The sequence below is a fragment of the Anoplopoma fimbria genome, chromosome 6 (assembly GCF_027596085.1).
Source record: "Anoplopoma fimbria isolate UVic2021 breed Golden Eagle Sablefish chromosome 6, Afim_UVic_2022, whole genome shotgun sequence".
In the NCBI taxonomy this organism is placed as follows: domain Eukaryota; kingdom Metazoa; phylum Chordata; class Actinopteri; order Perciformes; family Anoplopomatidae; genus Anoplopoma; species Anoplopoma fimbria.
This window is the reverse complement of record NC_072454.1, coordinates 2,406,360-2,433,859: the sequence shown is the minus strand read 5'-3', so window position 1 is coordinate 2,433,859 and position 27,500 is coordinate 2,406,360. Positions and strand designations below refer to the sequence as shown.

Here is a 27,500-nt window from a genome sequence, read left to right as displayed (position 1 = left end):
TCTCTGGGGAACCCCGGCCTCATCTCACCTGACAAGGATATATCTCACCGGCTGGTATTAAAAAAAAACAAAAAAAAAAAACATTCTCAGCTGTTTGCATAAAAGTTAAATATTGTTTTTTGATGCATTTATAATAAAAATGTCCTCTGCTCTGCACAGACTGTTCCGTTCAGCGGCCGCATCAGGGGCGGTATGAGGCCAGGGAAGAAGATCATAGTGATGGGCATCGTGGAGCTGGAGCCAGAGAGGTAACACAACACTGCTAACCCATGCATGCAAAGCACTCATTATCTGGAGAGCCTTTGCATCTCAACATATTTAAAATGATTTTTTAGAGATAAGCTTTTTGTTGGACACACTGCGTGGGCAGCCATGGTGGCTTCTTAAGTATGCAGAGACAGGGCGTTCCCCAAACCAGCAGGGAGGGAGAGAAAGAAGAAGAAGAAGAAGGGGGTGAAAACTGGAACCAAGTGAAGCGGATTTGTTTTGGGTGTGTCCTCCAGCCTCCATGGAAACTTGGAGTCAAACTTGGATGAAACGTCTCCATGACCTCATCATGTTGAGAAGCTGCTGCTGCTGCTGCTGGCACCGAGGTTTTTATGCCAAAGTTCACATGGCTGACAGAAGAGCTGCTCCAGAAACAGCTTCCTTTTGTCTGCTGTCCCACTCCCACACCAGAGACCACATCCACCCAGTCCTTCAAGAACCTCCACTGGTTCCCCATGAAACAAAGAATCCAGTTCAAGATTGTCCTCATCACATTTAAAGCCCTTCCTGCACCGACACACTCCAACATGCAACCTCAAATCCACCCACGCCGACCCAATCCTCCTCACCCCCCCTTACTCGGTCTAAGCCCCAAACCTGGTGGGGGGGGCAGGTCTGGATCTCTCTCCCCCAGCACCTCAGACACTCTCCACTTTCAAAACTGCACTTAAAACTCATCTATTTAAATCTGCTTTCAACCTGTGATGCTATGCAAAGTGCCTTTGAGTACCTTTTTAAAGCGTTATACAAACGTATGATTATAATTTGGTTTTACATGTCTACACACTCACACAAAGAAGGCACAGCTGCAGGGCAGTAAACCCCAAACTCATAGCAGCAGCAGGGATTATGCATAATTAACACACAATGTGTTTGCTGTTACGCAGCAGCAGCAGAATTATGCATCTGACTTATCCCAGATTAGTCACCGGACTCATATGCTGCCTGTCTGACCTCCTCTTGTTTCCTCCCCTCCCTCCCTCCCCTCCCTCAGCTTTGACGTGAGCCTGACCTGCGAACGGGACTCGGAGAAGGAGGGGACCCCTCACGACGTGGCCCTGAAACTCACCGCCCGCTTCGCTGACCGCCAGTTCCTGCGCAGCGCCCGCCTCTCTGGGAAGTGGACGGTGGAGGAGGCGTCCACCGACTACTTTCCCTTCATCCCAGATCAGCCTTTTAGGGTAAAGATCACTTTATTTATTACTATTCACAACAGATTCACGTGCAGCTTCAGGTTGCTGGTATTTTTTCTTCTTTTGATCTGATTCAGAGAAGAAGGATGTTCTCTTACACAGCCTGGATTATTTCCTTTGGATCTTTATTTCTTTGATTCCATTGCTGTGATTTGGCTCAACAGACAGCTTTACAACAAGAGCAGCAGAAGTGATCAGATGAGTTGTCAATGGACCTCCAGTTAAATCAAATTATCTAAACCAGATTCACATTGGATGAAATACAAATGCTTGAAAGGGATTTGCTCATTCCATGTGTTGTCCGTCCTTGTCAGAAGGCCAAAGTGTTTTATGTAGTTGTTTCGAAACCAATTGTGATACATGTAACATTAAAGCAGTGCAAACAAGACGCTAAAGGATGTTACTGGAATGTGAAAGAGTGACGTAGAGACATCATATACGTCTCCGCCCTAAAGCATCCCCTGCTTTATGGTCTGTTTGACTCTAAATGGAGCATCATTTACTAAATGAACATCATGCTGTATTGAAGAAGACTTGAAACTAGAGATTGAGACCATAAACTCATGTTTACAATGTTTACTGAGGGAATAAATCAAGAGAGAAGTAGAGTCATTTTCTCATAGACTTCTATACAACCAGAGGAGTCGCCCCCTGGTGGACAGGAGAGAGAATGAAGGTTTTAAGACACTAAGCTAATGCTTTTATCTAGCATTATTAATAATGCTTGCAGGTCAACGCTCAATGGTATGCTGTAACATTTTGTTTTACAGCATTTATTTTGTTTTATTAGCCCACATAGCTTGTTGGTGGGTTGTTCTTAACATTGTTCTGGTGTTTTTGGGTGGAATTTTTCTCTTAAAATCCTGTTGTTAGCTTTACAAGCAAGTGAAAGAGAGACATCATTGCATGTTATCTTGCAGTGAACATGCTGCATCATATCTCTCTACTGTAAATACCGGCTGCATCCCATCTGTGTGCTGCATCAGGGTCATCAGCTGTGTGTGTGTCGGCTGGAGCAGCAGCAGCACACGCATGATGAGTAACTCTCATAAGACCTGAGGACGTGTCCGCTCTAATAATTCTGAAAACGCTCATGAATAACACATGTGGTGTTCGCCCTGAAAATATCTGATGACGTGAACTGACCAGCCATTAACAAGAGAATCCTGCTTCAACTAAAGACAGAATACATTTCTTTTTTTAAGAGACACAGCAGCGTCCATCTTTGGCTTATTTTTAGAGTTGACCCCAGCGACTTGTTATGTAACGTCGGCTCTCTGATAAAGTGTCATTGTTTTGTGGTCGGAGCGTGACGGAGCAGGTCACGACTCTGTCAAAAGCTGCAGATTAAGGCATCATGCTGATGAGTTGTGTGGCATGTGGACAGACACTTGACGGGACGTGTGGTTTCAGAGAAGGACAGCTGGTTTCTGTTACTGAGTTCATCAGGAAAATATGCCTCAGGAAGTGAGATCACACCTAGAAGTTTGTTTCTTTGGTGTTTGTTGAGGTTCACAGTGAGAAGCTGCCAGAAGCAAAAGTGACTCTAGAAGCACGATTACCAAATAACACTTTTCTCAAACCCTCAAATGGTGTTTGGTAATTGCTTTCTGTATTAAATTAGATGCACAATTCTTTCATATTGACAATGGGGGAAAAGGTTTTACTCAGACACAGCAGCTTGTTGGCCGTTGCAGAGAAATATTTACAGTTACTTCTGAAAAGGTTTGTGACTTCTTACACCTGTCATACGGGAGTGGGTGGAGCCACCTGCCTCCGATTACGCTTCATATTTAATGCACAAACTTCTCATGTAATACTAGGAGAGTGAACAAGCCTAGTTGAATTATTTCTTCCCCTATGAATCAGCCGTTATTGCAGTTTGATGCTCCAGTGCCAATGTCATTGCTTCTTTCTGGACTGATTATAAAATATTCTCTTTTTTTTGTTGCAGATTGAGATCCACTGCGAGCACCAGAGGTTCCGGATATTCGTGGACGGACACCAGCTCTTTGACTTTTACCACAAAGTAAAATCTATCTCCTCCATCGACACGGTTCAGATAAAAGGAGATCTACACATCACCAAGCTCGGTTAACGCCGCATTCCTCCTGCTCTGCAAGTCCTGTGAGTGTGTGTGTGTGAAGGACTTGACCACAGATCACCACACACACACACACACACACACACACACACACACACACACACACACACACACACACACACACACACACACATGTGCGCCTGTTACGTCATCATCCATAACCCATCATGCAACACTGCAGCAGCATAAACAACTGGAAGAAAGGGCTCCGGCGGTAACAAGTTAGAGTTCTTCTGCTTCATTCACTAATACTCGTTCCTTTTCTATTGAAGATTAAGCTTTTGAGAGAATGAATGTGTTTTTCTCTTTGTAGCCCCAGTTTTTTGTCAGATCAGGGATCTCACACTTTATTAATAGCACATTCATTTTTCATCCTTGAGGGGTGCAGAGGTAGAGGCAGGTGTGGAGTGCTCTCAAGGAAAAATAAGTCTGATGTTATAGAAACCAGGTACTCAGGAACAAATATCTGACTCTGAGCAGCTGATATGTTGCTGATGGGTGGAAATCTCCAAGATTTGATGATTGATTAAATGTTTTAATTCTGCAACTCTTCCAAAACCTTTTTGGATAAACTGGAAAATGCATGTTGAACAAGTTTAAAAAAAGACACTGGTCATAGTTTGTGACAAATGTGCTGCAAAATTCTGCAGAATCGGACCTGAGCAATGTTCAAATATCCAAATCTGGTCTCACAAACATGATTTTCCTTTCAGATAACACTGTTAAAGTAAAAATATTGCAGGTGGTTTGATGCTAACAGAATAGCTCTACTTATTGGTGCACTTATCCTCTAAAACTCAAATATTCTGATTACGATAGAGAGCAGTAGTACATGTTATCTCTGTGCTGAGTTAACTCCGTCGGCGCTCCCCTGCCCTCCCTTGGGTTTATCCCAGTTGTCACGGTAACAAGCTGCAGTCTCACCGACCTAAATCCCCCGAAATGAGGATTATATCCTGACGAGATGTCACAGGAAGCGTATTAAGCGTAATTGCAGGCGTTCTCCTGAAGATAGAAAGTCCAGCGTGCTGAACAGGAAGTAGAATTATGTCTGTTTACTCTGGTGGACGAGGAGAAAGCAGCTTTTAAAAAGAGTTTGGAATTTGAACTCACACAAGCAGAACGCATTTGTTTCACGCAAACCTCTTCTGAATCAAACACTAAACTGATATGCAACTAATTCTTAATTAGAAAGGAACTCTCTTCAGAACACATTTAAAAGAAATCGAAGTCATAAGTGTGCAGGCGTTGAACTAAAACCTTCAGATCCTGGTGGTTTTTTGAATGTATAGTATTCATGTTTCTATAGTAGCATAGAAGATATAGTGATGCACAGAATTGTTACTTACTGTCACAGTTTTTTGGTGGTTATGGCCGGTGCTGTTATAGTCTGTTTACAGTCCCACAGTCGTGTGTTTTATGGCTTTTTAAAGTTTTTCCTGAAGCATTCCACTTCAGAGTTTTGTTACAAAGCAGTTGCATCCGAGTTTAATGCAGCCAGCAGCTTTTTTTTTACAAGTCAAAGTCTTAACAAATACTTAGAAGTTTTCTGCAAAGCAAAACTCACAGTATTTAAAGTATTATGTCTCTGTTTACACCTTTTGAGAGTATCAGCATTCACACATCTATTAGAACTAAGTGAGACGTTCACTGCAAAGGGCTTATTTAACTTATGGATTTATTAATGAATAATGCATAATTTACTAATACGTTTATAGATCATTTATAAGCTATTGATAAGAACAGCTTCTGGAATGTGAGGAATCATTTTGTGTTTCTATTGTATTTGGTTATAATGCAGTTATAAATGTTGAAAAAGGTTCCTGACTTCCCCCCTTTTTAAATCTTAAATTGTCGATGTGGTCCTGCATGAAAAACGCTATAATAAAAAAGCGAAAGGGGATTTTTCAACCTGTCAACCCAGAAGTTGTTCCTATTAATGGCTTGTAATTATATGATCCATAAAACATGAGCTAAATGTTTATTAACCATGAATTAAATCCTATATTTACAATTATTAGAAAGTCATAGATTGGAGCAGGTTGGAGAAGCTTAGATCATCTTTGGAGACGGACGTTAGAGTTCATATCAAACAGAAAATTGAATTCTTGCTCTTCATGCTGTGTTCGTTTCCACGTTTTGAGCAGCTCGAAGCAAAGCGTAGTAGACTGTTTCACACGGCTGCAAACGACGTTTTTTACACCTCAGTTTAGATCCGAACAACCTTTCTGCTGCTGTGAAATTGGACAAAGCCATGACATCTGTGCAGAACAGGTGCACTGACTCTGTGACCTCTGCTCACATTAACGAAGCCTTCTTTTTTTAGATTTCTGTTTACAGACAGTACAACACAGAGAGGCTTCCATGCATTTATACAAACATGCACTGAGTGTTTATTAGCAATAAGGCCTCCGCTCTGGTGCAGAACTCGTTTTCTTCCTCAGCTCCTTTGAGCGCTGGTTTATTTTTAGACACAAACAGGAAGTGAGTAGAGTTTGGTCTGAGAGGGCGACCAGAGGAGCATTTAACAAAATGAAGCGAGCCGGTTACGATGCAGCTTTAAACTCCAGTGTTACAACAGAACAAACGTGTACAAATAATGTGTAAAAGTGTTGACCGGCTGTGGTTTTTTTGGATACTGTTTTTGTGTTCTTTCTATTAACTGGTGACCATCCAATTGTAAAGCTACCTGTAATAATGTTTATATACAACATGTAAAAGAGTGTGTTTCATGGACGTGTTAAAGATTAGAGCTGCAATGATTAATCGATTAGTTGTCAACTATTAAATTAATCGCCGGCTATTTTGATGATTTGGTTTGGGTTATTTTCCCCAAAAAATATCTGAAATTTGTTTGATTTTCAGCTTCTTAAATGCAAATATTCTCTGTTTTCTTTACTCGATGAAAGCAAACTGAATGTGTTGGAGTTGTGGACATAAGAAAGGAAGTTATCTTGGGATTTGGGAACACTGATTCACTGACATTTTATAGACCAAACAACCAATCGATTAATCGCGACAATAATGAAAATATTCGTTAGCTGCAGCTCCTCAGTTTGGAGTTGTAGTGGAGGGAGATGGACAATTCAAGACTCTGACCAGGGAGTGTGTTTGGTTTATGTGTGTGTGAGTGTGAGTGTGTGTGTGCAGCTGAGCTGGGAGTGTGTTTTTTCTTACCATAGCACGTTAAACTCTTCATTAACAGACTGTTTTCCAGCTGTGTGTTGGGATTCTTCTGCACAGTTTTGTTGCGGTGCAGCTACATGATGAGCTGGATGTGGTACTGTTGCACTTTGCTGGTGTCCGCTGAAGGGACTCAGAACTGCTTAGCGTTCCAGTACAAAAAAAACATTTTCAGTATATGTTATTAGAAAACCTCAACATATATTGTGTTTCTTGAAATATAATGATAAATACCTGAACTCCTAATGATCCCACGTCTGCAAAAAATGATTCTTGCCTCTAAACTATTTGTTTTAATTGTTCTTTAACCCTTTAAAGGTGCAACTGAATGTTATTCTCATCCTGATTGTAATCCGATTATAAATAAATACCCAGGTGGAAATACTGTTGATATATAGTATAAATGAAATCGGCCACCCCTTCCTGTCGTCAAACCGTTTATGATCCGTGTGTTGACCTGCTTTTGGACTTTGGATGTACATATTTATAAAGGAGGCCCGGCGGGTTTTGTGTTTGACAACGAGGAACACCAAGTTAGAGTTACAAGCGTTTAGTTGTGCATGTTAGTTTGTACTGGCGTCAATGATGAAGCATGCTCTTTAATTTTCTTTCCATTTGCGTGTGTCAAGGGCAGAAATTCCTTTGAACTTTTATAGCCTAGTATTTATGAAAATTACAGTTTACCTTACTAAATTCTTTGAACACCTCCCGACACTCTAAGTATCTAAAGCTGTTTTTTCTCCCCCAAGACTTTTAAAAACGACACAATGACAAAAACCTACATAACATGTTGTGAGAACATCCATTTAGGAAGTGTCCTCTGAGTAGAAGTCGGCCTGTGTTGTGTGGTTGTACGTTCATGTTATCAGTTCTGTTTTTTTAACGGTGTAATAACCAGCAGGGTTGTGTGTGTGTGTGGTAACGTCATGCCTACTGTATTGGTACTATTTTATGCTGTTTATACGAAGGCATCTTGAAAAAGGTTTTTTTATAATGATGAAAGTAACTGAGGTCAAATATTAAACATTGAAGATTTCTTTCTTTTAATCATAAAACAAGATCAACAGACATTTTGACTTTTTCTTTCTGGGATGTAAGAAGTCTGAGGTTCACCAGGTTTTGGCTGTGGAGGCTTTGATCTTCTGGAAGTGTTTCATGTCACCAAGCTTCATGTCGGCTGTTTGATCTGCTGAGCGACTGTCTGCTCGCTTTTTAAAAATGCAGCTGCTCCAGAAACAAAAACCCAGCAGCACAGGTATTTGATGTGGTTGGGATTCCCCAAAGTATCCTGAGATCACCCTGATTATGTGTCCCAATGAAGATGTGCACTGAACCTGTGTTTAGTTAAAGACATTCTACCTTTTAGACCTCTCCAAATGTTCTTTTTTCCTCCTCATGCTTTTGTAAAAAACGCTACTTTACAAACAAATAAACTTCTCATCTTGGAAATGTTCTTGTGCTCAGTGTCATTGTCTGAAAATTCACCCAGGTAGCCACACCCTAGTTAAACTAAAGTCTGTGTTTTAAATCGGGGAATTAACTAAATAAATGATCAGAAAAGGGTGCGGCTGCATCACATTTTAATTATGTATGAATGAAATATGCTGTCGCTAGGAAATGTTAAATCTTCAGCAGAATTTTACAGTTTTGTCCACAGCTTGTATTTTTTTTAAATTTATGACTACTCCTAATTTAAATTAATATAAGTAGTTTAATCTGATATTTATTCTGTTTTATATTCAGAAGAATTTTAGCTGCCATATAAAAACTTTGTCCTATTTGAGAACACTACTAAAGAAAAAGCGTAAAATTAAAAACCTTGTGAGAGCAACTCTAGATTTCAGTATTATCATATCATCATAACTGTACTACTATATATTTATGTATGTGTAAAGTTCAGACCTTATTTTAAAAAAAATCGAGAGGCACAGAAACATTTTTTATTTATATATGAACTCTATTTTTATTATTTAAGGTTATTCTAAGTGGATTACATTTTTTGTATGTGCCTATAAAGTCATTGGCCTGTGTGTGTTTGTATGGCAAAGTGAACTACATTTTTTTAATTTAATATTTGATTTACTTCTATGAGTAAATCCCAAAAATCAGAGTCAGTAAAATGTTGTTTCACGTTTACCAGATGGCCCTGAAGTGTCAGAAGAGATGTTTCCCCTTCAGCTGGAGTGAAATCCCAACATGGAGTCTCAGCAGAGCCAAGATCAATTATTCCAGCGGATCAAAGAGGAAGAAATGGAGCTCGAGGCTGAAACCATTTTATAGAGCAAGAGGAAGGAACCGCCAGCTGTCAGTCCTCTTCATCAGTTCACTGCTCTGCTGCTACTCAACCATTTCACACCTTTTAGGGACAAAATTATTAAACCAATAATGAAAATAATCTGCAGAATAATTGTGAAGTAAATTCATTTTTAGTTAAAGTCTTAAACCCAAGAAATCCTCTTTTGTGTATGTTTGTAATAGTAATTTAGTTAGTTTTTTGTTTTTGCCTCCACATTTATAAGACGTTATCTTCAACAGGATTCAGAAAACGACAGGACCAGTGATGTATTGGTTTCTCATTCCTCTGAAGGTAAGACATGAGACATAGGAACTACTGTGAAAGTGTCTTTACTTAACGTGTTACTTACTACACTTAAAGAACTGGACCCAGTAGCTACAGCATCCTTTAGTGGCTTGCTTGGATTACAAGTTCAAAACCTCTTTAAAGATGTCCAGTATGGGACTAGTATGTTATTGGCTTATACAAATAATCACATCTTCTGAGGATGTAAGGGTGTAAGGACAGAGGATGTAAGGACAGAGGATGTGAGGACAGAGGATGTAAGGACAGAGGATGTGAGGACAGAGGATGTAAGGACAGAGGATGTAAGGACAGAGGATGTGAAGCCCTCTGAGGCATTACACTCACATAATTTGAGATTCTGGGCTCTGCAAAATAAACTAAATTGTGGATTTAATTTAATTTAATTTTACTTATTTAATAATAATTTCCTGTTTAATACTTTTATTACTTATTCATAATATATATATGTTTTACTATCATTATCTCTAACTCACTACTAATAAAGACTTGTAGTTGCTGTAAGTGACCACTGAGTCCTCCCGCCCAGCAGGGGGCGCTGATGAGACGACGTCCCTCCCTCCCTCCCTCCAGCTGTGCGTCATGACGTCACCCGGAAGCGACCCGGAAGTGATCCTGTAACTCGCTTTTCGGGGGTCACATCAGCGAATGCTTTCGACTTCCGCCTTCCAGCCACCATGTCGGGGACGCAGCTGCTCAGACTGCGGGTGAACGAGCGCCTGGAGGCGGCCGTGGAGGAGATCTTCGGGCTGGTGGAGAGCACCATCGCGGAGTACGAAGACGAGGCGGTCCGCTCCAAGAGAGAGATCCTCCTGCTGAGGCAGCAGCTGCAGCAGCTGACCGTCCTGAAGCCCGAAGTGATGCTGAGCCGGGCAGGTCAGTGTGCGCGCGCACCCTGAGAGTGGAACGTTGAGAAAGACTGTTGCTAGGGAACGTCGCCGATTAGCCGGTTACTATATATATATATATATATATTTTTTTTTTTTTTTTTTTTTTTTTTAACACTACTTTGTGACGAACTGATAAATATTAATATTCATAAACATTCAATATTTAGTGGAGTTTATTTTTATTTTATTATAAAATTATATTATAATAAAATAAAATATACTTTTTACTGTTTTTTTTTTTAAGAAAACCGGTTGCTAGGGAACGTCGCCAATATATATATATTTTTTTATTTTTTTTACACTACTTTGTGACGAACTGATAAATATTAATATTCATAAATATTCATATTTAATGGAGTTTATTTTTATTATTTTTACTGTTTTTTTTATAATTTTTTTAAGAAAACTTTTAGGGAACGTTTTATTAGCCGGTTTCTAGGTAGCACTGAGCAGCGGGCTATATATATATATATATATTATATATATATATTTTTAACACTACTTTTTGACTAATAAAGTGACGAACTGATAAATATTAATATTCATAAACATTCATATTTAATGGAGTTTATTTTTATTTTTATTACTTTTTACTGTTTTTTTTTTTTTTTTTTTTAAAGAAAACCGGTTCTAGGGAACGCGCCGATTAGCCGGTTACTATATATATATATATTATTATTTTTTTCAACTACTTTTTGACGAACTGATAATATTAATATTCATAAACATTCATCTTTAATGGAGTTTATTTTTATTTTATTATAAAATTATATTATTATAAAATAAAATATTATTTTTATTGTTTTTGTTTTTTTTAAGAAAACCGGTTGCTAGGGAACGTCGCCGGTTGCTAGGTAGCGCTGAGCAGCGGGCTACAATAATATATATATATATATTTTATTTTATTTTATTTTTTTACACTACTTTGTGACGAACTGACAAATATTAATATTCATAAACATTCATCTTTAGTGGAGTTTATTTTTATTTTATTATAAAATTATATTATTATAAAATATACTTTTCTGTTGCCAGGAACGTCGCCGGTTGCTAGGTTTGAGCAGCTTACAATATATATATATATATTTTTTTTTAATTTTATTTATTTTTTTACACTACTTTGTGACGAACTGATAAATATTAATATTCATAAACATTCATCTTTAATGGAGTTTATTTTTATTTTATTACTTTTTACTGGGTTCTTTTATTTTTTTTATTTTTTAGGAAACCGGAAGTGTCTTAAAGCTGCATTCTCTCTCATGTCCACCAGGGGGGACTCCTCTGGTTGTATAGACCCTTTTACTGTTTGTATACAATGATGACGTAGAACGCATTCGCGCGCAGTCTGGCAACAGAAGTATGGCAGAGATCAACAGCTTGTCAAGCTATGCAAGGGAATTATCAACAAAAGATCGCGAATTTTACTTTAACAAGTTGACTTTGACAAATGGTGTCCGACTTCCAGATCCGTGTACTATTACTGAGTGGGTTGAAGACGTCAACAAGTGGCCGAATATACAGTGGCCAGATATATATACGTACTTAATAGAGAAACCGAGCGTGTACACCAGAGAGAAATTACGAGCCTATAAGTCACTGGATGCTTATGAATACGTTGTCTGTGGTCATGTACAGAACGTCAAATACCATGACATAGACTTCTTGTTCTGGAGTTTCAGATGGAACCGGAGGATTTGCTGCAGTGTTAGGTCTATTAGGTCTCTCTCTCCTCCTTTTCCTATGGTACCTACAGTATAAAAATTATAGTTAGACTGATCCATATCTCCAAACAGCAGCTGTATGCACCAAAGCTTATGCAAGAGGAAAATAAACTAAAAACGACTAAGAGGAGGGCAACTCAAATCGTACCTGTCCATCTTTGCATCGGGGTTCTGGCTTTGTTTTGTGTACACAAACACAGAAGGCACAAAATCGGGGCTACTAGAGTCCAATGACGCCTCACCTGCAAATAAAACACCTTTTAATCTAGTTTCAAAACTTTATTTACACTAGTAGGGCATTGTAGTTTCCCTCACTTACAATGACCACGAGTTTACAGCAAGGGACATGCAAACAGCAAATCTAACGCCAGCTTATCAAACTTTAGCTGCATTTGATTATTATTCTACATTGTAAATACAATCACTAATGTAAACCAAGCTTTTCTGTAAAATCAAAGAGTAGATAGATAACCTTACCTGATATAAAGTGGGCGCTACAGACCCGAGCATTTTTTATTATGTCCTCATTCCAGTCACGTTTAATCGCCTGCAGCCACAGACGCCGCCGGTTGCTCTTAAATGGTTGTGATCCTGTCGGAATCCTATAAAACTTTAGTCCGCCGGTGGAATATCGATTCTGACAACCATATACGCAACAACCAGACATTTTGAATGCTGGAAACTGTTTTTTATCCACTTTTAAACTCTTGCTAGCCAGTTGCTACCTCGTGTGTGAGTCAGAACGACTGGGAAACAACACCACTTCTGTTGCCGGCCTGCGCACGCAACTATTTGATGACGTTGGCTGTAAAAGGGTCTATAGAAGTCTATGAGAAAATGACTCTACTTCTCTCTTGATTTATTCCCTCAGTAAACATTGTAAACATGAGTTTATGGTCTCAATCTCTAGTTTCAAGTCTTCTTCAATACAATATTTATAATAGTTTCTGTCTGTATATATAATATTAATGTGTTTTTACTGTTTTTTATTGCTCATTTGCTTATTTATAATACTTATTTTGATCTTGTGTTGTTTTCTTTTGATCGATTCTGCGCAGGACTGGCTCATCTCGAATGAATCTATTCATGGTGTCGGGGGGGGGGCGTAAATGATGACTTTGTGTTGGGTATCACTGGATTATTTAACAGGTTATATAACATGTGTCTTCCTTGTTCTTTTTTCAACACAGAGCCGGTTACTGAGGAACCAACTCTGCCATTACAGCAAAAAAACATCAAGAAGGAACAGATTCACGTTCTGGAGGAAACCGAGATCCAGGAGCACCCACACATCAAAGAGGAGCAGGTGGAGAGGTGCATCAGTCCAGACGTGGAGGACGATACTTCCAACGAGGATGAAGACGGACAACTTGATTCTGAACCAGACACCAACGGTGAGCTGCTCCCGTCCTCCTCGGCTGGATCTGTGAGAGTGAAGGAAAGCATCGACGACGAGTGGAACGAAAGAGATGGTTCCTCTTCGTCTCATCAGAGTCGAGGCGTTGAAGTCTTCGTGGGACTGGAACAGCCTCCGAGGGGAGACAAGTCTTGCCGTTTTTGTGGCAAGAACTTTAGGAAGGACTCTTTTCTCATAAGGCATGTCGCCAAGAGTCACAAAGGGCACAAAGCCTTTAAATGCATGGAGTGCAAAAAGGAGTTTGAGCAAAGGTACCATGTAATTCAGCACACTAGAATCCACACCGGTGAGAAGCCCTTTACTTGTGATTACTGTGACAAAACATTCGCTCAGAACTCCAGCCGTATCGTCCACATGAGGGTGCACACTGGAGAGAAACCATATTTTTGTAATAAATGCGGCAAGAGTTTCGCCATCAGCAGTCACCTGAGATTTTGCAAAGGGACACAAAACAAAGACGCAAACGCCTTCCGCTGCACAACATGCGGCAGAACCTTTCCCACAGATTCAAACCTGAAGGTGCATATGGAGATTCACGAGTCGTGGAAACGACACATGAGTGAGAAGCTGCAAGGACAGGAGATAGAAGATGAAAACCCCTAAAAGAAATGTTAGAGAACGTCAGTATGTGACCCCAAATGTTGTTCATAAAATGTACAAATCCGTATTCTTCCATTTTTTTGTTTCAATCCCTCAACAAAGCAATGTATTTGTTAATTTGTTGAAATGTAGCTTATTAAATACTAGGCTGTCAGTTTTGATTTGAGTAATTCATCGTGAGCAAATGCTATTTTTTTCTTTAATCGTGTTTGAGAGGTGAATCAACTGTCCCATATAACCTCCACCCTCATCCACCCTCCCACCACGCAGTTGGTGTTAACATGTTTAACATCACTGCATTCATACATATCTGAGATTTGTCTTCAGACGTTAGATGTAAATCTATAAAGCTTATTGACAATTATAACCCAGATTGTTTTACAGTGAACTATGTACAGGAAGTCTTTTTTTAAATACAGTTAGCTTGCTTTCTTGGACTTGTAATGAAAGATTATTGATATGATAATGATTTTACATATAAACATGCAGGTTATTCTAATATCACCATGATCTTTGATAATCATTAATAATTATGAATACTTACAATACTTGTAAATTATAAAATGAAAGAAAGTGTTTAAACTCATGTAAAAATATTTTAGGAATGACATGTTTCAGCTAGAGTCTCTCAAAAAACTTTATTCACCAGTTGCTTTTGACACAGCTGAAATATTTAACTGTTTCAGTTATATTTACTGCTTCATCTAGAGTCTTTTTTTTTTATTTGGAAAAGAAAATAAACATTTTGGCTTCAACATCACTGCAGTTGCAGATGACTGAGTTTGTGTCTTCAGAAGATTGATGTGAATTTAACGTATGTTTTCCTCACTAACATAAGTGATTGTGTTTTGACCCGGTAGCTACTTGAGTATCGTTCAGTGCTTTATAACAAGTTCAAACCCTCTTTAAAGTCGCTCAACACTGGAAAAATGTATGTTGGAAAATTAAATCACATGTTATGCTTCAAACGAGGCTGAAATCAGACGTCCTAAATCAGAGATGCTCCCATTTTCCACAGCTTACATTTTCAGCATGAAGGAAAGCGTCAATGACAAATGGGACAAAAGAGATGGTTCATTACATTACATTACATTTACAGTCATTTAGCAGACTTACAATCAGTAGTATATAAAACGATGATCTTGGTTCTTGAGATCATTGTTTCCTCATCAGAGTCAGCAGATTATCAGTGCGTCGCTCCAGACTTTCAGGAGGATTTAAAAGTCAGACTTCCTGAATCAGAAACTCAGACAGACCTCCAGATGTTCCCAACCTTCAGCACCATAACTGTGACATTGAATGAAGACGATGAATGGTCATTCTCTCAAAGCTCAAATCTCAATGTGCACTTGAGGATGCACACGGGGGAGAAGCTGTATTTTTTGCAGATCTTGTGGCAAAATGGTCGCCGCAGCAGTCATCTCAAAACGAGCATCAGACAGAAGAAGCACTGCTGTCTCGGCTTTAAGACTGAGAGGCCAAGAGAAGATCCACGAAGCCAAGAAACCCGACGTCCTCGAGGAGACTTTATCATCAGACCGGATTTACATTCTAGATTTATTTATTTATATTTTTAGGTCTGGAACCAATAACCAATGTGGAGGCTGAAAAAGAGAAGCAATTACATTTACAACAATTATTCAATGTTTTAAAGGAGTGTGTGAAGGAGAGTTAGTAGTCCAAATACATCTTTCTTTATTTGAAAGAATATTTGAACGCTGATGAATTAATGTTGTCTGACAGCTGGGAATCTCACACTTCAGCTCCAGAACATGACAAAATCCTCTTTAATATACAACATATTAAATTAATCTACTTTTCACTTGGACGTTTTTCTTTGGCTTCTCCAGCTGTGTTAATTAAACTCCTTGAACTCTGCAATGTTTTGGTTCTTGAGATGTTTTAGTTAAATTAATCAATGTTAATCCATAGTGATTACATGTTTGTGTTCGGTGCATTTGAGATCTCTGACCACTTCAAGTCTGTCATGTTTTCCTTGCTGTTACTGCTTATGGGTTATCTTGCACTTCTCTGTTCATGAAATACATTTTTTATTTTTTATTTTATAATGATAAAGAGCTATTTGTGAGACTTGCAGTAAACCTGTAACAATGAAAAGCATGGATCCAGCACGAACTCTTTAAGTTTACTTCCTTCATTTCTTGGTTCATCCTTGTTTTCTTGCAAGATTAAGAGTGTTGTTTTTATACAACTTCAATTTGTCTGAAAAGTTTTTCGCTGCATCCGAACAGAATAAATATCAAGATCAAAGATTTAACAGACAAAAGGCAGCCACATTGATTACTTATCTACTCTTATCTTATCCTGAAAAGAGCCTTAGAGTTGTGGCACAGAGACTGGAGCAATACTGCTCTGTAAGAAATTAATCTGTTAAAGATAAAAGGCTTATCAATATTTCACTTGAGTAAAAGTACAAAAGTATAAACAGCAAACTGTACATTTAAGTATTAAAGGAACAGTAGTTTCTTTGTCGATTGGTCCCTTTTCTTATCGTGATATCATAACCGATAGATAAATAGAATATCATTACTGACGCTTATACTTTATAAATTGATCACATGTTTTGTTTGTCAAAAGTAGGCAAATATTACAAATATAGCAGAAACCCAAACAGTAAATTAACTAAATCCAGCTTTTAGATAAATGCAGTGAAGTAGCAATTATTATATTTCTCTTTGAAATTTACTAGTAGAAGTTTAAAGTAACAAAATTGAAATACTCAAATAAAATAAATATAAGAATAAATTGTTCTAATCTAAAAGAAAAAAAGGTGTAGAATCAAGGTTCTCCAGCAGGGGGCGACATTGTGTTTCGAATCACAGATCGTCTATATTAACGAGGAGTCACTTGCTGGTCAGTAAAAAAAACCGTTATGTTGACCAAACTGGGTAATTACAGCATCTGGAAACTGGACAGAGTGAGAGCTCTCTACTTTTTTAATTATCCCGGCTAATACATAACAGAGGATGCAGCTGGAGGATGCAGAGCCGAGCTGCAGCACAACGATGAGTGCTGGTAAATAAGATTAACAGGATTGACCCTTTTGTAGTCATAGTTAGCCATTAGCTCTGTTTAAATAGCACCTCAGCATCTGCTTTGCATGGTTGAGCCAGGTTTAAGCTGCACTGGCCTCCTAGCTGCTAATCAGTCAGATCCTGCAGGATGAAAATGGCAGGACATCAGTAATTGTTTTTGCATGTTTTCTACCCTAAATAATGATGTTATAGGAGATTTTATTCATGCATATGTCAGGTTTGTAGTTCTTTGCATGCATAGGGAGCAGGTCAGGTGTGTCTGTGCAGGAGGTTTGTGCAGACACTAATCCCTGACGCAGGGCTGTTCATGCAGGTGCATCAGAGCTGAGGATAAGGTTTCCTGTGTCGGTTTACTGAATGCTGGCAGCACTGTGGACTCTGTGTTTCCACTCCAGGATCAGCACCAGAAGAGCTGGTAATATCTCAAATACATGTGGATGTTTTGCATGATTTTAAGAGACACAAATATAGTGTGAAATTGTGAGTTTGTGCAATAGATTTATATTAAAATATGATGTTTTTAAACAATCATGCATGCAGGTTCCTCTGTGCTTTAACACATTCTACTCAATGTCTGAACTGAACCACATTTAAATCAGGAAATGTATCAATTTGTATTCAACTTATACTGCCATGCATGCATTTATTGTGGGAGTTGAACCTTTGTCAGACATTACATTACATTACATTACATTACATTACAGTCATTTAGCAGACGCTTTTATCCAAAGCGACTTACAGGAAGTGTATTCAACATAGGTATTCAAGAGAACTACTAGTCACCAGAAGTCATAAGTGCATCTCCTTTCTTAAACAAGCATCTTAAAGCATAAACCAGAGCAAAAGTATAGTGCAGAAGCAAATTACTAATTGCAACAGAAAACAATAATTGCAACAAACTAATACGAATACAATAAGTGCTACGAGGAAGGCTCAGGGTAGTACTTCTTGAAGAGGTGAGTTTAAAGATGGGCAGCGACTCTGCTGTCCTGACGTCAGTGGGGAGTTCATTCCTCCACTGAGGGGCCAGGACAGAGAGAAGCTGCAGATTACCTGCACATTAAAGTATTGTCTTTGATGCGTGAGGGGGATAACACTCTGTATAGTAACCATCAAAACCAACATTACAAAGTGAGTCACGCAAAAAGAAGGAATAGAACCAGCAAAACTGAATAATATTTCAACAAACTAACATGCATAGTACGTAAAGCAAAATAGATAATTAGAATAATAAATGTAAATTGTGCAAGCCTAAGATCCTGAGGTTGTTCCAGAGCTGAGGTAATCTAAACTATTGCTAACCTTGTTATTGGTTCATTATTTGCCTTAAAAGTAGTCAGTAAGATTCCCAAGAAATGTGAGGGTGCTAAAACTGTCAATATAATGTCAATTAAGGCGGTCTAGAGGTTCTACAGAGGCATCCGCTAGCGAGGAGATGAGCTGCTCGCACTCATTCTGCGTGCATGTCAAAGGGGATGCAATGCAAGGTGGCGCCTACCCATCAGGACCCTGAGCTAGTTCAAATTCATACACTGATGGCACAGCCTTCGGGAGCAATTTTGGGTTTCAGTGTCTTGCCCAAACAGTCTATAGACAAAATCTACATTTGCTTCGACAGTGGTTTTTCACCAAAACTTCTCTCCCAACACACTCAAAAGTTAAAGAAAAGACAGACAATCTTGTGCTGAGTAACTACCATTATCGACTTGTCTCTTAAGTTGCATCCATGTTTCCCTTCCCTAGGTCTCTTCCTTGCGTCTTAGTAGGAAACGAGGAAATATGTTTTAAGAGAAATTAGTCCTTACTGAAACACTTCCTCTGATTCCAGAGAAGCTGTTGATCATGATGCTCCTCTTCCTGCTCTTTTGTTTCCTCTCTCAGGTGCATGAGGCCTTCAGGTCCTGCTAGGAGAACCCATGGAGCCAGACATCATGCCGCTGCACTCCTCCTCCCCCCCTCCACTGGACGATGAAGGGGATGGGGAGGCGGGATCAGAGGAGGACGAGTTCGGGGACTTTGGGGGATTCTCCGTCGTGGTGTCCTACTCTCCTCCTGTCTATGCTGATCCGACCGATTCACCATCCAGCCTCAGAGAATCGTGTCCCACCACAAAACCAGCCACACATCAACCCAACTGTAGCTTTAACCACCCAGTTGAACAATCCCAACCCACATCCACTGTGGACTCAGGGTCCGTCAGGGGCCAGACATGCATGGAAGGGAAGGACTTTAAAGCAGAATCAAGTGTGCACCTCACAAACGGGTACTTTGAAGGAGACCCAAACTCTGCAATTGGTGCATTCTCTCCCAGAGAAGAAACCGGGTTTGCTGATTTCACTGTGTTTACAGAGCAGGCGGTGCATCCCTGGTGCTGTGGCTTCACTCCCACGGGGAGCAAAGAGCGATGGGATGTCCGAGTGGAACGCTCCACCAACGGCTCGGGCGAACAAATCTGCGATCCAGGACTGGATGTTGTTTTGGATTCTGAGCCCAGATCTCATTGTGCTCATGAGGAGGAAAGAGATGTGGAGCTCGTGCGACCGTCTCAGGACCGCCGTCAGTCTCAGGAAGCTGCAGCAGCTTTGGATTTTCTGCCCGAAGAGCCTCATTCTGGAGGGGAGGAAGAGTTCGGTAAACATGGGGACAGTCGGAAGGAAAGGAGGTATAGTTTGAATTCTTTACAACACGTAGAGATGCAGAAGGATGGAGAGTCAGACGAAGAGAGAGAAAAGAGCATCTCTACTGTCCACAGAACCTTCAGTATGTGTGCGTCTGCTTCAGAGGACCAGGCGTCGTTCTCTGATGATTTGTCATTCGACTGTCCTTCTGCGGACCCGGAACCAAACGTTTCATCTCTCGTTTCACAAGAGGGCCAGACCGACTGGGACCAGACCGATGATGACGAGGAAGAACTGGAAACCTACATGTATTCTGACTTTTCTGTCAACGACAGCATGACAGATCTCCAACAGTCTAAAGCAGAGACAGGTTTTTATTATTGCGACCAATCTGCGACTCAGGAAACTTGTGCTACCTCCAACCAGTCACAACCCGGAACACACACAGAAGACACATTTCCAGGCTTGAAGGACTGTAGTTTTGAGCATCACGGGGGCCGAGGGTGTCTCCAAACAGCTGATGCAGCGGTGCAGAGTCTAGGAAACCTCCCACCGAGCGACAGCTTTGCTGATTTCTGCTCAGCGCCCACGCAGGAGGATGGAGAGGGGTCGTGGGCGGAGTTCAAGGACCAGAGGGTTCAGGAGGAGGGGGAAACCTGGGCGCGGTCCAGAGAAACAGTCAGCATCCTGCAGACTGATGGGGAGGAGGAGCAGGACGGGGAAGGGAAAAACGGGGTTTCCAGGAGGAACAGCTGTCAGGTGGGAGACTGGCTTTTTTTGTTTTTGCTCTTTATGATGATACTTCATTCTTATTGGCCAGAAGAAATTGTATTTTTAGGGGCTTGTCTTGGATTATGGGTCCTTTTCCTGTCATTATGTAGTTTGCCTTTTTGCAACATACCAGAAAAACCTTCTAAATGCTTCATGGGCAATAAAATAAAAGCTTAAAATCAATCAAAAGATCATTATGGATATTTGATTTAAAAATATTAACCATGTCCCGTATTTTTCTGTCTAGGGGTCACTGTCCTGCCGTGTCCAGCAGCTCCTCCTGGCCAGTTTTCCGGAGGTAGAGGTCCGAGCTGTAGACTGCGAGGAGGAGGTGCTCAGCCTCGGTGCTCTGCTTCACGCTCAACTCCTCCCTGAGGAGGAAGAGGAGGAGGAGGAGGAGGAGGAGGAGGAGATACCTGAACTCTGCTCCAGATCTAAGTGGTGAGGATGCCTCCCTGGTTGATGATGATGGTGGATATGTTTTCCCGCTCTCCTTATTTTTATAACATTAATGTTTCTGAATTTCTCAGGATTGGGCGGGGGGTGTGGCTTCCTCATCAGGACCTCCACGATGCAGTTGGCCTCCGGTTCCAGTGGGGGGGCTCCCACATGAACAGGACTCTGCTCAGGTGCCTTGGTGTGGAGACAAGGAACATTGTGAGTTTGTCAAAACATAAAAAAATAAAGTATGTTTGTGTCACTTTATCCAGTGATGGACCAAGATGTGTTTTTATTAATTATTAAGGACCCTAATGTCTGCCACCTGTATTAACCTTGCTCTCCACTCCACTTTTGATTAGATAAGATGTGAGGCCTGTATTTATTTATTTATTCTCTATAATGTCACTTGAAACTGTTCCGTTCATTTTGCACGTAAGTTTATACTTAAATGAGCAAATACTTGACACATTTGTCAAGTATTTAATTCACACAGGAGTTCACAAAAATACGCTTTACTATCCTATTATTTCATATCGACTATTTATTTATTGAATTACAATGCATACCAAACATGCTATATTGTGATATTTATATACCAGTGTTGAGATATGAAATAACAGTTATCGAGAGTTAAGATCTTGTCCATCTCCCCCAGATCAATTATGTTTATATACTATAGGTCAAGTACAGTGTTTACAAAAAATTGATAGTGGCAGAATTAATAAACAATCCTGTTTGTTGCTTTCGATAAAAGTCTGTTTTTATTTTGCGTGTGTTTTCCTTTTGAAAGGTGTTCATTGGCATGAAGAAGCAGCCGGTAGCTGTGCCTGCTTTTGCATCCAGTCTGGTGAGTCAACTGCAGGAAATGTATTTAATTAATGAATTTAAAAAATCCAAAACTTATTCTTTTGTATTTCCATCCCTTTCTTCCCTCTCCTCAGGGAATGCTAGAGCCCACCAAAGACTCCGTACCGGCCGTCTGTCCTCCAGAACCCCGGGACACGCCGGACCCCTCAACAGATTCAACGCAGGTAAAATAGTCTTTGGGTTTATTAGGTATTAGATTAAAGAATAAGACACCAGAGCTGGGGTGGTAAAAAGGTTTTTGTGTTAGGGCCATACCATAGTAAACGTGTTGTTTTCAACCAGTTAAACTGCAAGAACATCTGTGATTACAGAGCAGAAACAACATATCATTTTCTATCAAAATAACAAAATACATTTGCAACATTTGACATTATTGTAGTTTAACAAATGTATTTATGTATCTGTTGCTGTTAAATTGAATTTTAAATGAATTCAATACTTTTAAACTCTACTACAGTGCATTGCCTTGGTGCCCACCTGTCATATTATGATGTTATGTGTAAATAAGTAAAGCAGAAATAGGCATTATCTCCACTTAAAAGATAAAATGTAAATGTTAGATGTAAAACTTTCTTATACTAAGATGTAACAAACAGTTCAGGTAGAAATTGTTAAATTTGAATTTCTTTACCAAGAGGTAAAGACATGTGTGTTTAATCATGTGTTTAAACTAGGATGTTCAGTGTACATCTAGTGTAATTTATTAGAAATATGCTCAAGCTTTGTTCTATCTTATTTTAAAAAATCCCAATGGCCGATTTAAAAACGTAGTTTGGCCACTACAGGACTACAGAGTACCACACGCAGCTGCTACCTGTGGAACTAGATGTTTCTAAAGATTGTTTTTTTACTTCTCACAACATTAACCTTCGCTCCACTGATGCATTTCACTGAGTGACTGTTTACTTCTCTCTGCGTAGGAGGCGCTTCCTTCCAGCCAGCTGGTCTGGAGCAGCCGTGGCCTTAGCAGCTCTCAGGACGGTACGTCCCCCCGCAGAGCCCCTCACTTCTGGGGCTGGAAATAGAACCACAGTATCAGAAAACCTCTTGAGAGTTTCCTCTGGACTCCTCCTCACTTCCCTTCAGGGCATGTTCTGCTGTTTTTGTTATTACTTTCAGATATATAACATCCAACAAGTAATACAACAATTACAGGGGAAACACTGTGCTGGCTTTTCTTTTTTCTCCTTCCTTCAGCTTCTCCAGAGTCTCATCTTTACCGGCTGCCTCCTTTTTACCAAGAATTTATCTCAGTATTTATCAGCCACAGGTTTTATGGGGAAACATTGAGGTGTTTCTTCTTGACTGCGTAACACCAGATGATGTGCATTCTGTTATTGTGCTACGTGATTATCCTGAAAGTTGTTTTTTAAAACTAGAACCAGAATATTTTGAGGGTAATGCTGAATTAAAGCACTGAACACTGAACTTGTTTAACCCTCTAAATATGAGTCAACTCACAAAGCATGGTCATGTAATGTGCCATGACGATTTAACGGATGAGTTCATCCAAAGAAACATTTTAATTTAATTTATTAGTGGCCAATGTGGAGGTTGAATTCTTCCAGTATTAATACTTTTTCCCAGTGCATGACTAAATAACACAACGAGACTATAAATCTGACAGCATCGTCAAATTCTTACTTTATTTGATGTTAAAGTTTCTTAACTTTGTGGTGGATAATATTTATTTGTTAATATTAGCTTGTATAAATGTTTCATGTCAGACAAACCTTTTTGGTGAAGAGAAACCAAAAAACAAAACAGCATCAGAGTCGTTCTTTGCTCAGGAAATATTTCATTTATTGATACTCACATTCAATACAGTCGTGTTTGGATCGGTATTTACACATAAAAGGATTTCTAATTCATTGTAAAACTTGAATTGCAAAAAATGACTGTCTTCCTTTATGTGGGGAGTTTTCTTTGGTGAATTTAATACGATTCACTGGAGCTTCGTGTATTTATTTATCGGTTAATGAGAATTGATTAAGGAGCCTACCTCGATCAAAAGAGATTTAAAAAATCAAACAAAATAAAAAAACTAAATAGAATATTAAATATTCAACAAATTAGCTAGTTTTTTTTTTTTTCAGAAGGAAGTGTTTCAAATTATAGAACTAGTTTGTTGCTGCAGATGACATGCTGCTAGTAAAACAATTTAAATCTAATTAATAATTGTATTTAATTAATGATCTGACTTTGTATTTCAGGACAGTGACAGACAACAAATGTGTGCAGCTTATTATGATGCATGTTTTTAAGAACACAAAGGTATAAAGAAAGAAGTATTCGTAGCATAGCTGTCACTCATAAAGATATCTGTCCTAAAAATATGAAAATGAGAAGTGGTAAAAGTCACTTTTTAACTAAAGGCTGTAGGAACCAATTGACTGACTGTCAGTTCCATGTTTGGTATCACTGTTGGTTCATCAGACCGCTGACAGAACGAACAACATCTTTTTATTAACGTCACCAGAAGGAAACACTGAGCTGAGTCCACACATAACACAACATTAACGTTGGATTCAACAGAAGAAAACCTCCTGAGTTCTGTTCCCACGTTTGACGATAGCGTTTATGACACATGCTTAATGATTTATATGACAACAAGTAAAGAAACACCAACATTAGTGATGTAGTAATAAAGTCTGGACAGCAGAGGGCAGCGTGAAGGTCAAAACACATTTACTGTTGGAACAAAATCAGAAGAATTTAATTAATTTAGATTAAAACAATCAGCCACCAAATCCAAAGGATATGCACTTCATATGTTTAATTATTGGTTTTTTTCTAGTCTTATATATATTTATTTATTGATATGTTTTGCGATATGATATCTGTCTTTGGAGTTTTGATTTATTCTGTTATTATGTTTAATGTGTGAGGAGATTATTCTCATATTAGAATAAGAATTCTACTTTATGCTGTTTTATTTTATTTCTTTTATTTTTGTATTATTTTATTTGACTCCCTGTGCACTGACTCATAATACTTTATGAGCCTGCTGAAGAAGATAAAGGAGTGTTTATTTTTTAAAGCAAATTATACATAAAATCCACTCAGTATTTCAAAACCAATCAATAGTGTTTCTACAACTGCAGTTTCAGTATTTCATAATGAGTTGTGCCTTTATGCCAGCAATTGTTTTTCTAAAAAAAGTACTTTGGACCTATATAGTTTGTTTACAAAAATGATTTTTTTTGGTTCAGATTTACTGCTCAAATCCAGATTCAATGTGCCGATAAGGAACTCACGGGAAATCCTTGTAAATACTGAAATAAATCGGTCGATCCTTTCTGCTTGGTTTCATTTCTCTTCCCTCAGTTTCCCTCTCTGGTTGGAAGTTTTTCTCTGTGGTTGAATGCAAAGTTGGAGTTTTCAAACAACAACACAGATTAGTGGGATTCAGTTTTATTTTCCTTTTTAAACAAGTCAAAAGAGGTAAAACAGTTTAGATCTCCACCCTTTTAGAGGTGCTCTGTTGAGTCTATCCAGACAGCAAACATTTGTTTTGAGCGGTAACAATGGATCAGTGGTTCCCAACATGGGATCCCTGCTTTAAAATCATAATAACACACTTACTGGATCTTTAATGCAAAAGTTTGTATATTAAACTATTTAAAAATATATATGTTTTTTTTGTCCTCACTCACAAATAGCAGGCTACTTATGAAGCCACATTCTTTTTCAACACAGTATTTCTGCAGAGTTGCAAATAAAGATCTTGCTACACTATTGTAAAATTGTAAAATTAGATTCCAGTGGTGGAATTTTTTTGTTTACGACTCGTTGGATCCAAACATTTCCAATTACTCGAGTTTGTCAAGTCCAAAACTTTATTTATGTTGACGAAACTGATTTGATTTATTCATTAAAGAAAACCGATTTAGTAAAACAACACTTAACTAATTCAATATGCTGAATCTCTTTATTTAAATCGCAGATTTTGTTCCTGGATTTGTAATTTATTTTAGGGCGATGACATCATAAATGGGAGGAAGGGGGTTTCAGGTTTTTTGAGATACAAAGGTGTGTTATGAGGAAATAAGGTTGGGAACCACTGTACTAGATAATTGAGAGAGTTTCAGATATTCTGGCTGATTTGACCTCTGCTCAGGTTGGAGGTGGAGTTATGATGAGAATCTATTAGGTCACAAATCTTCATCTACCAATAACAATGATTAAAAAAAGGTGCAGTTTGTCCCGCCCTAACTGGTCTCACAAAGCAAACAGGAGTCTTTACACACCCAAACAGTCCTGGTAAGAGGTCTGATAACACACAGATTACCTGAACACTGTGTGGGTGTTTAGAGCCTAAATATATAAAATATTCACAACAACACTTCTGTTCTTATTTGACAACAAAATCAAACTTGAATATCTTGATTTTTATAATTTTTGCATACAATTAAGGTGGAGGTCATACTTTAAAGCATTTATTTGGACCATTTGTCACCTCAGTTGTTATTTCCAAGTGCAGATTCTTTCAATGATCTCTGATTATTAAAAGTTGGATAACAACAACTTTGCATCGCTTTGTTTGCCGTGTTTATCACTCTCGGTCTTCCCCCACTGCCTCAGTAAAAAGAAGAAACATCATTCTCCTTTTATGAATAAGAGATCATCCCTCCCTCCTCACACCCTGCAACAATCCTCACCCACTGTCTCCCCTTGTTAGCACAGACTGCTCTGCTCTAAATCTGGATCTGGATTATTTTGGTCCTGAGGAGGAGAGCAGATCCTGCAGCAGCAGCAGCCGCAGCAACAGTCCTCCTCCAGGTCGGATTTTATTGTCATTCACAAGGTTTTTCTTAAAAGAAACCAGAAATATTAAGAAATCCGGTGTTCTGTTGTTAGATTTAGCTCGTGATGTGAGTGTGTGAGTCCTTTTGACACTCGTTGCATGTTTGTCACACACACACATGTAAAAGGAGTTGATCCTGAGCTGTATGAGTTGACCATCTGCAAACTGGAAACCGGCGGCCAAACGGATGACACTTTGAACCGCCTGATGTCCAACGCAGAGAAAACCATCACGTCAGTCAGGTCGGCTCAGCTGTTATATCTTTTATTGTATAATCATCTAAAAGCATGTATACAATGAAACAAAATCAAGCTTCTATTTCTGTTTGTGCTCTTCATCAGGAAACCTCAGCAGGATGAGGAGGAGCTGAGTCTGGAGGCTGGCAGGCTGATCTCTGCTCTGCCTAACCTGTCCTTCATGCAGGCCAAGGTCCTCATGTTTCCGAGCATCCTCCTACCCAAAATATGCTGCTCCCCAAAGTCACATTGCAAGGCTTGAATCCACAACCTATTGCAGTTAACGCAGGATTCAAATCCTGCAAAAGAGAATCTGGCATTGTGGACTCTAGAACTGTGAGTTTAACTTCCTGTTTTGGTGAAAACACTCCACCTGCTGGACATCTTCAGTCCTAATGTTAAACAATTCAAGCTCAATGTCAGAAGAGCTGCAGAAGAACTTTACATGTATCAACTCATGCATTCATTTAACTACTCAATAATCTGCAAAGGGCAAAGAAAGAGGTTTTATTTTGTGTGTTTTTAACTAAGTATTACTCTTCTTAAAGCCGAGTGCTGTGCAGTATTTTGGTGACACATTTATTAACTAATAACACTTAAAACGCGTCATGCTATTTTATGTTTTATTTATTTATGAATTATTTATTCAAATGGACAGAAATAACTTACGTCTGTATGGTTTGTTAAGACCTGAATAAGAAAAGTGGCCTTAATGAAGATGCATTAA

The 27,500-nt window shown here is 39.1% G+C and overlaps 3 protein-coding genes across 3 annotated transcripts in view; all 3 read left to right on the top strand.

Annotated features, from left to right (window-relative positions):
- Window positions 1–8,187, top strand: part of LOC129092119 (galectin-related protein-like) — an 8,949-nt gene extending 762 nt beyond the window's left edge. Inside the window, exons 2-5 of the mRNA XM_054599922.1 lie at window positions 1–54; window positions 160–248; window positions 1,262–1,448; window positions 3,415–8,187. The exon at window positions 1–54 is cut by the window's left edge and continues 42 nt beyond it. Coding sequence (XP_054455897.1) covers window positions 1–54; window positions 160–248; window positions 1,262–1,448; window positions 3,415–3,558 — 474 coding nt within the window. The 3' untranslated portion in view covers window positions 3,559–8,187. The remainder of the gene's footprint in view (window positions 55–159; window positions 249–1,261; window positions 1,449–3,414) is intronic.
- A 1,820-nt stretch (window positions 8,188–10,007) lies between these two features.
- LOC129092118 (zinc finger protein 22-like) lies at window positions 10,008–14,724 on the top strand. Its single transcript, XM_054599920.1, has 2 exons — window positions 10,008–10,222; window positions 13,151–14,724. The coding sequence occupies exons 1-2, from the start codon at window positions 10,024–10,026 to the stop codon at window positions 13,978–13,980; spliced, it is 1,029 nt and encodes a 342-aa protein (XP_054455895.1). The 5' UTR covers window positions 10,008–10,023; the 3' UTR covers window positions 13,981–14,724.
- Window positions 14,725–16,965: 2,241 nt separating this feature from the next.
- On the top strand, window positions 16,966–27,035 carry aftphb (aftiphilin b). The gene is made up of 11 exons (XM_054600712.1): window positions 16,966–17,013; window positions 17,347–17,448; window positions 18,915–20,410; window positions 20,670–20,863; window positions 20,953–21,079; window positions 21,654–21,710; window positions 21,805–21,894; window positions 22,651–22,711; window positions 26,417–26,512; window positions 26,665–26,779; window positions 26,879–27,035. The coding sequence occupies exons 3-11, from the start codon at window positions 18,950–18,952 to the stop codon at window positions 27,033–27,035; spliced, it is 2,358 nt and encodes a 785-aa protein (XP_054456687.1). The 5' UTR covers window positions 16,966–17,013; window positions 17,347–17,448; window positions 18,915–18,949.
- Window positions 27,036–27,500: the final 465 nt, after the last annotated feature.

Coding starts and splice junctions, on each gene's coding strand:
- LOC129092118 (XM_054599920.1), top strand. CDS start 10,024: ATGTCGGGGACGCAGCTGCTCAGACTGCGGGTGAACGAGCGCCTGGAG. Junction 10,223..13,150: donor AGTGATGCTGAGCCGGGCAG/GTCAGTGTGCGC, acceptor TTTTCAACACAG/AGCCGGTTACTGAGGAACCA.
- aftphb (XM_054600712.1), top strand. CDS start 18,950: ATGGAGCCAGACATCATGCCGCTGCACTCCTCCTCCCCCCCTCCACTG. Junction 20,864..20,952: donor CTCTGCTCCAGATCTAAGTG/GTGAGGATGCCT, acceptor TGAATTTCTCAG/GATTGGGCGGGGGGTGTGGC. Junction 22,712..26,416: donor CCTTAGCAGCTCTCAGGACG/GTACGTCCCCCC, acceptor TTGTTAGCACAG/ACTGCTCTGCTCTAAATCTG.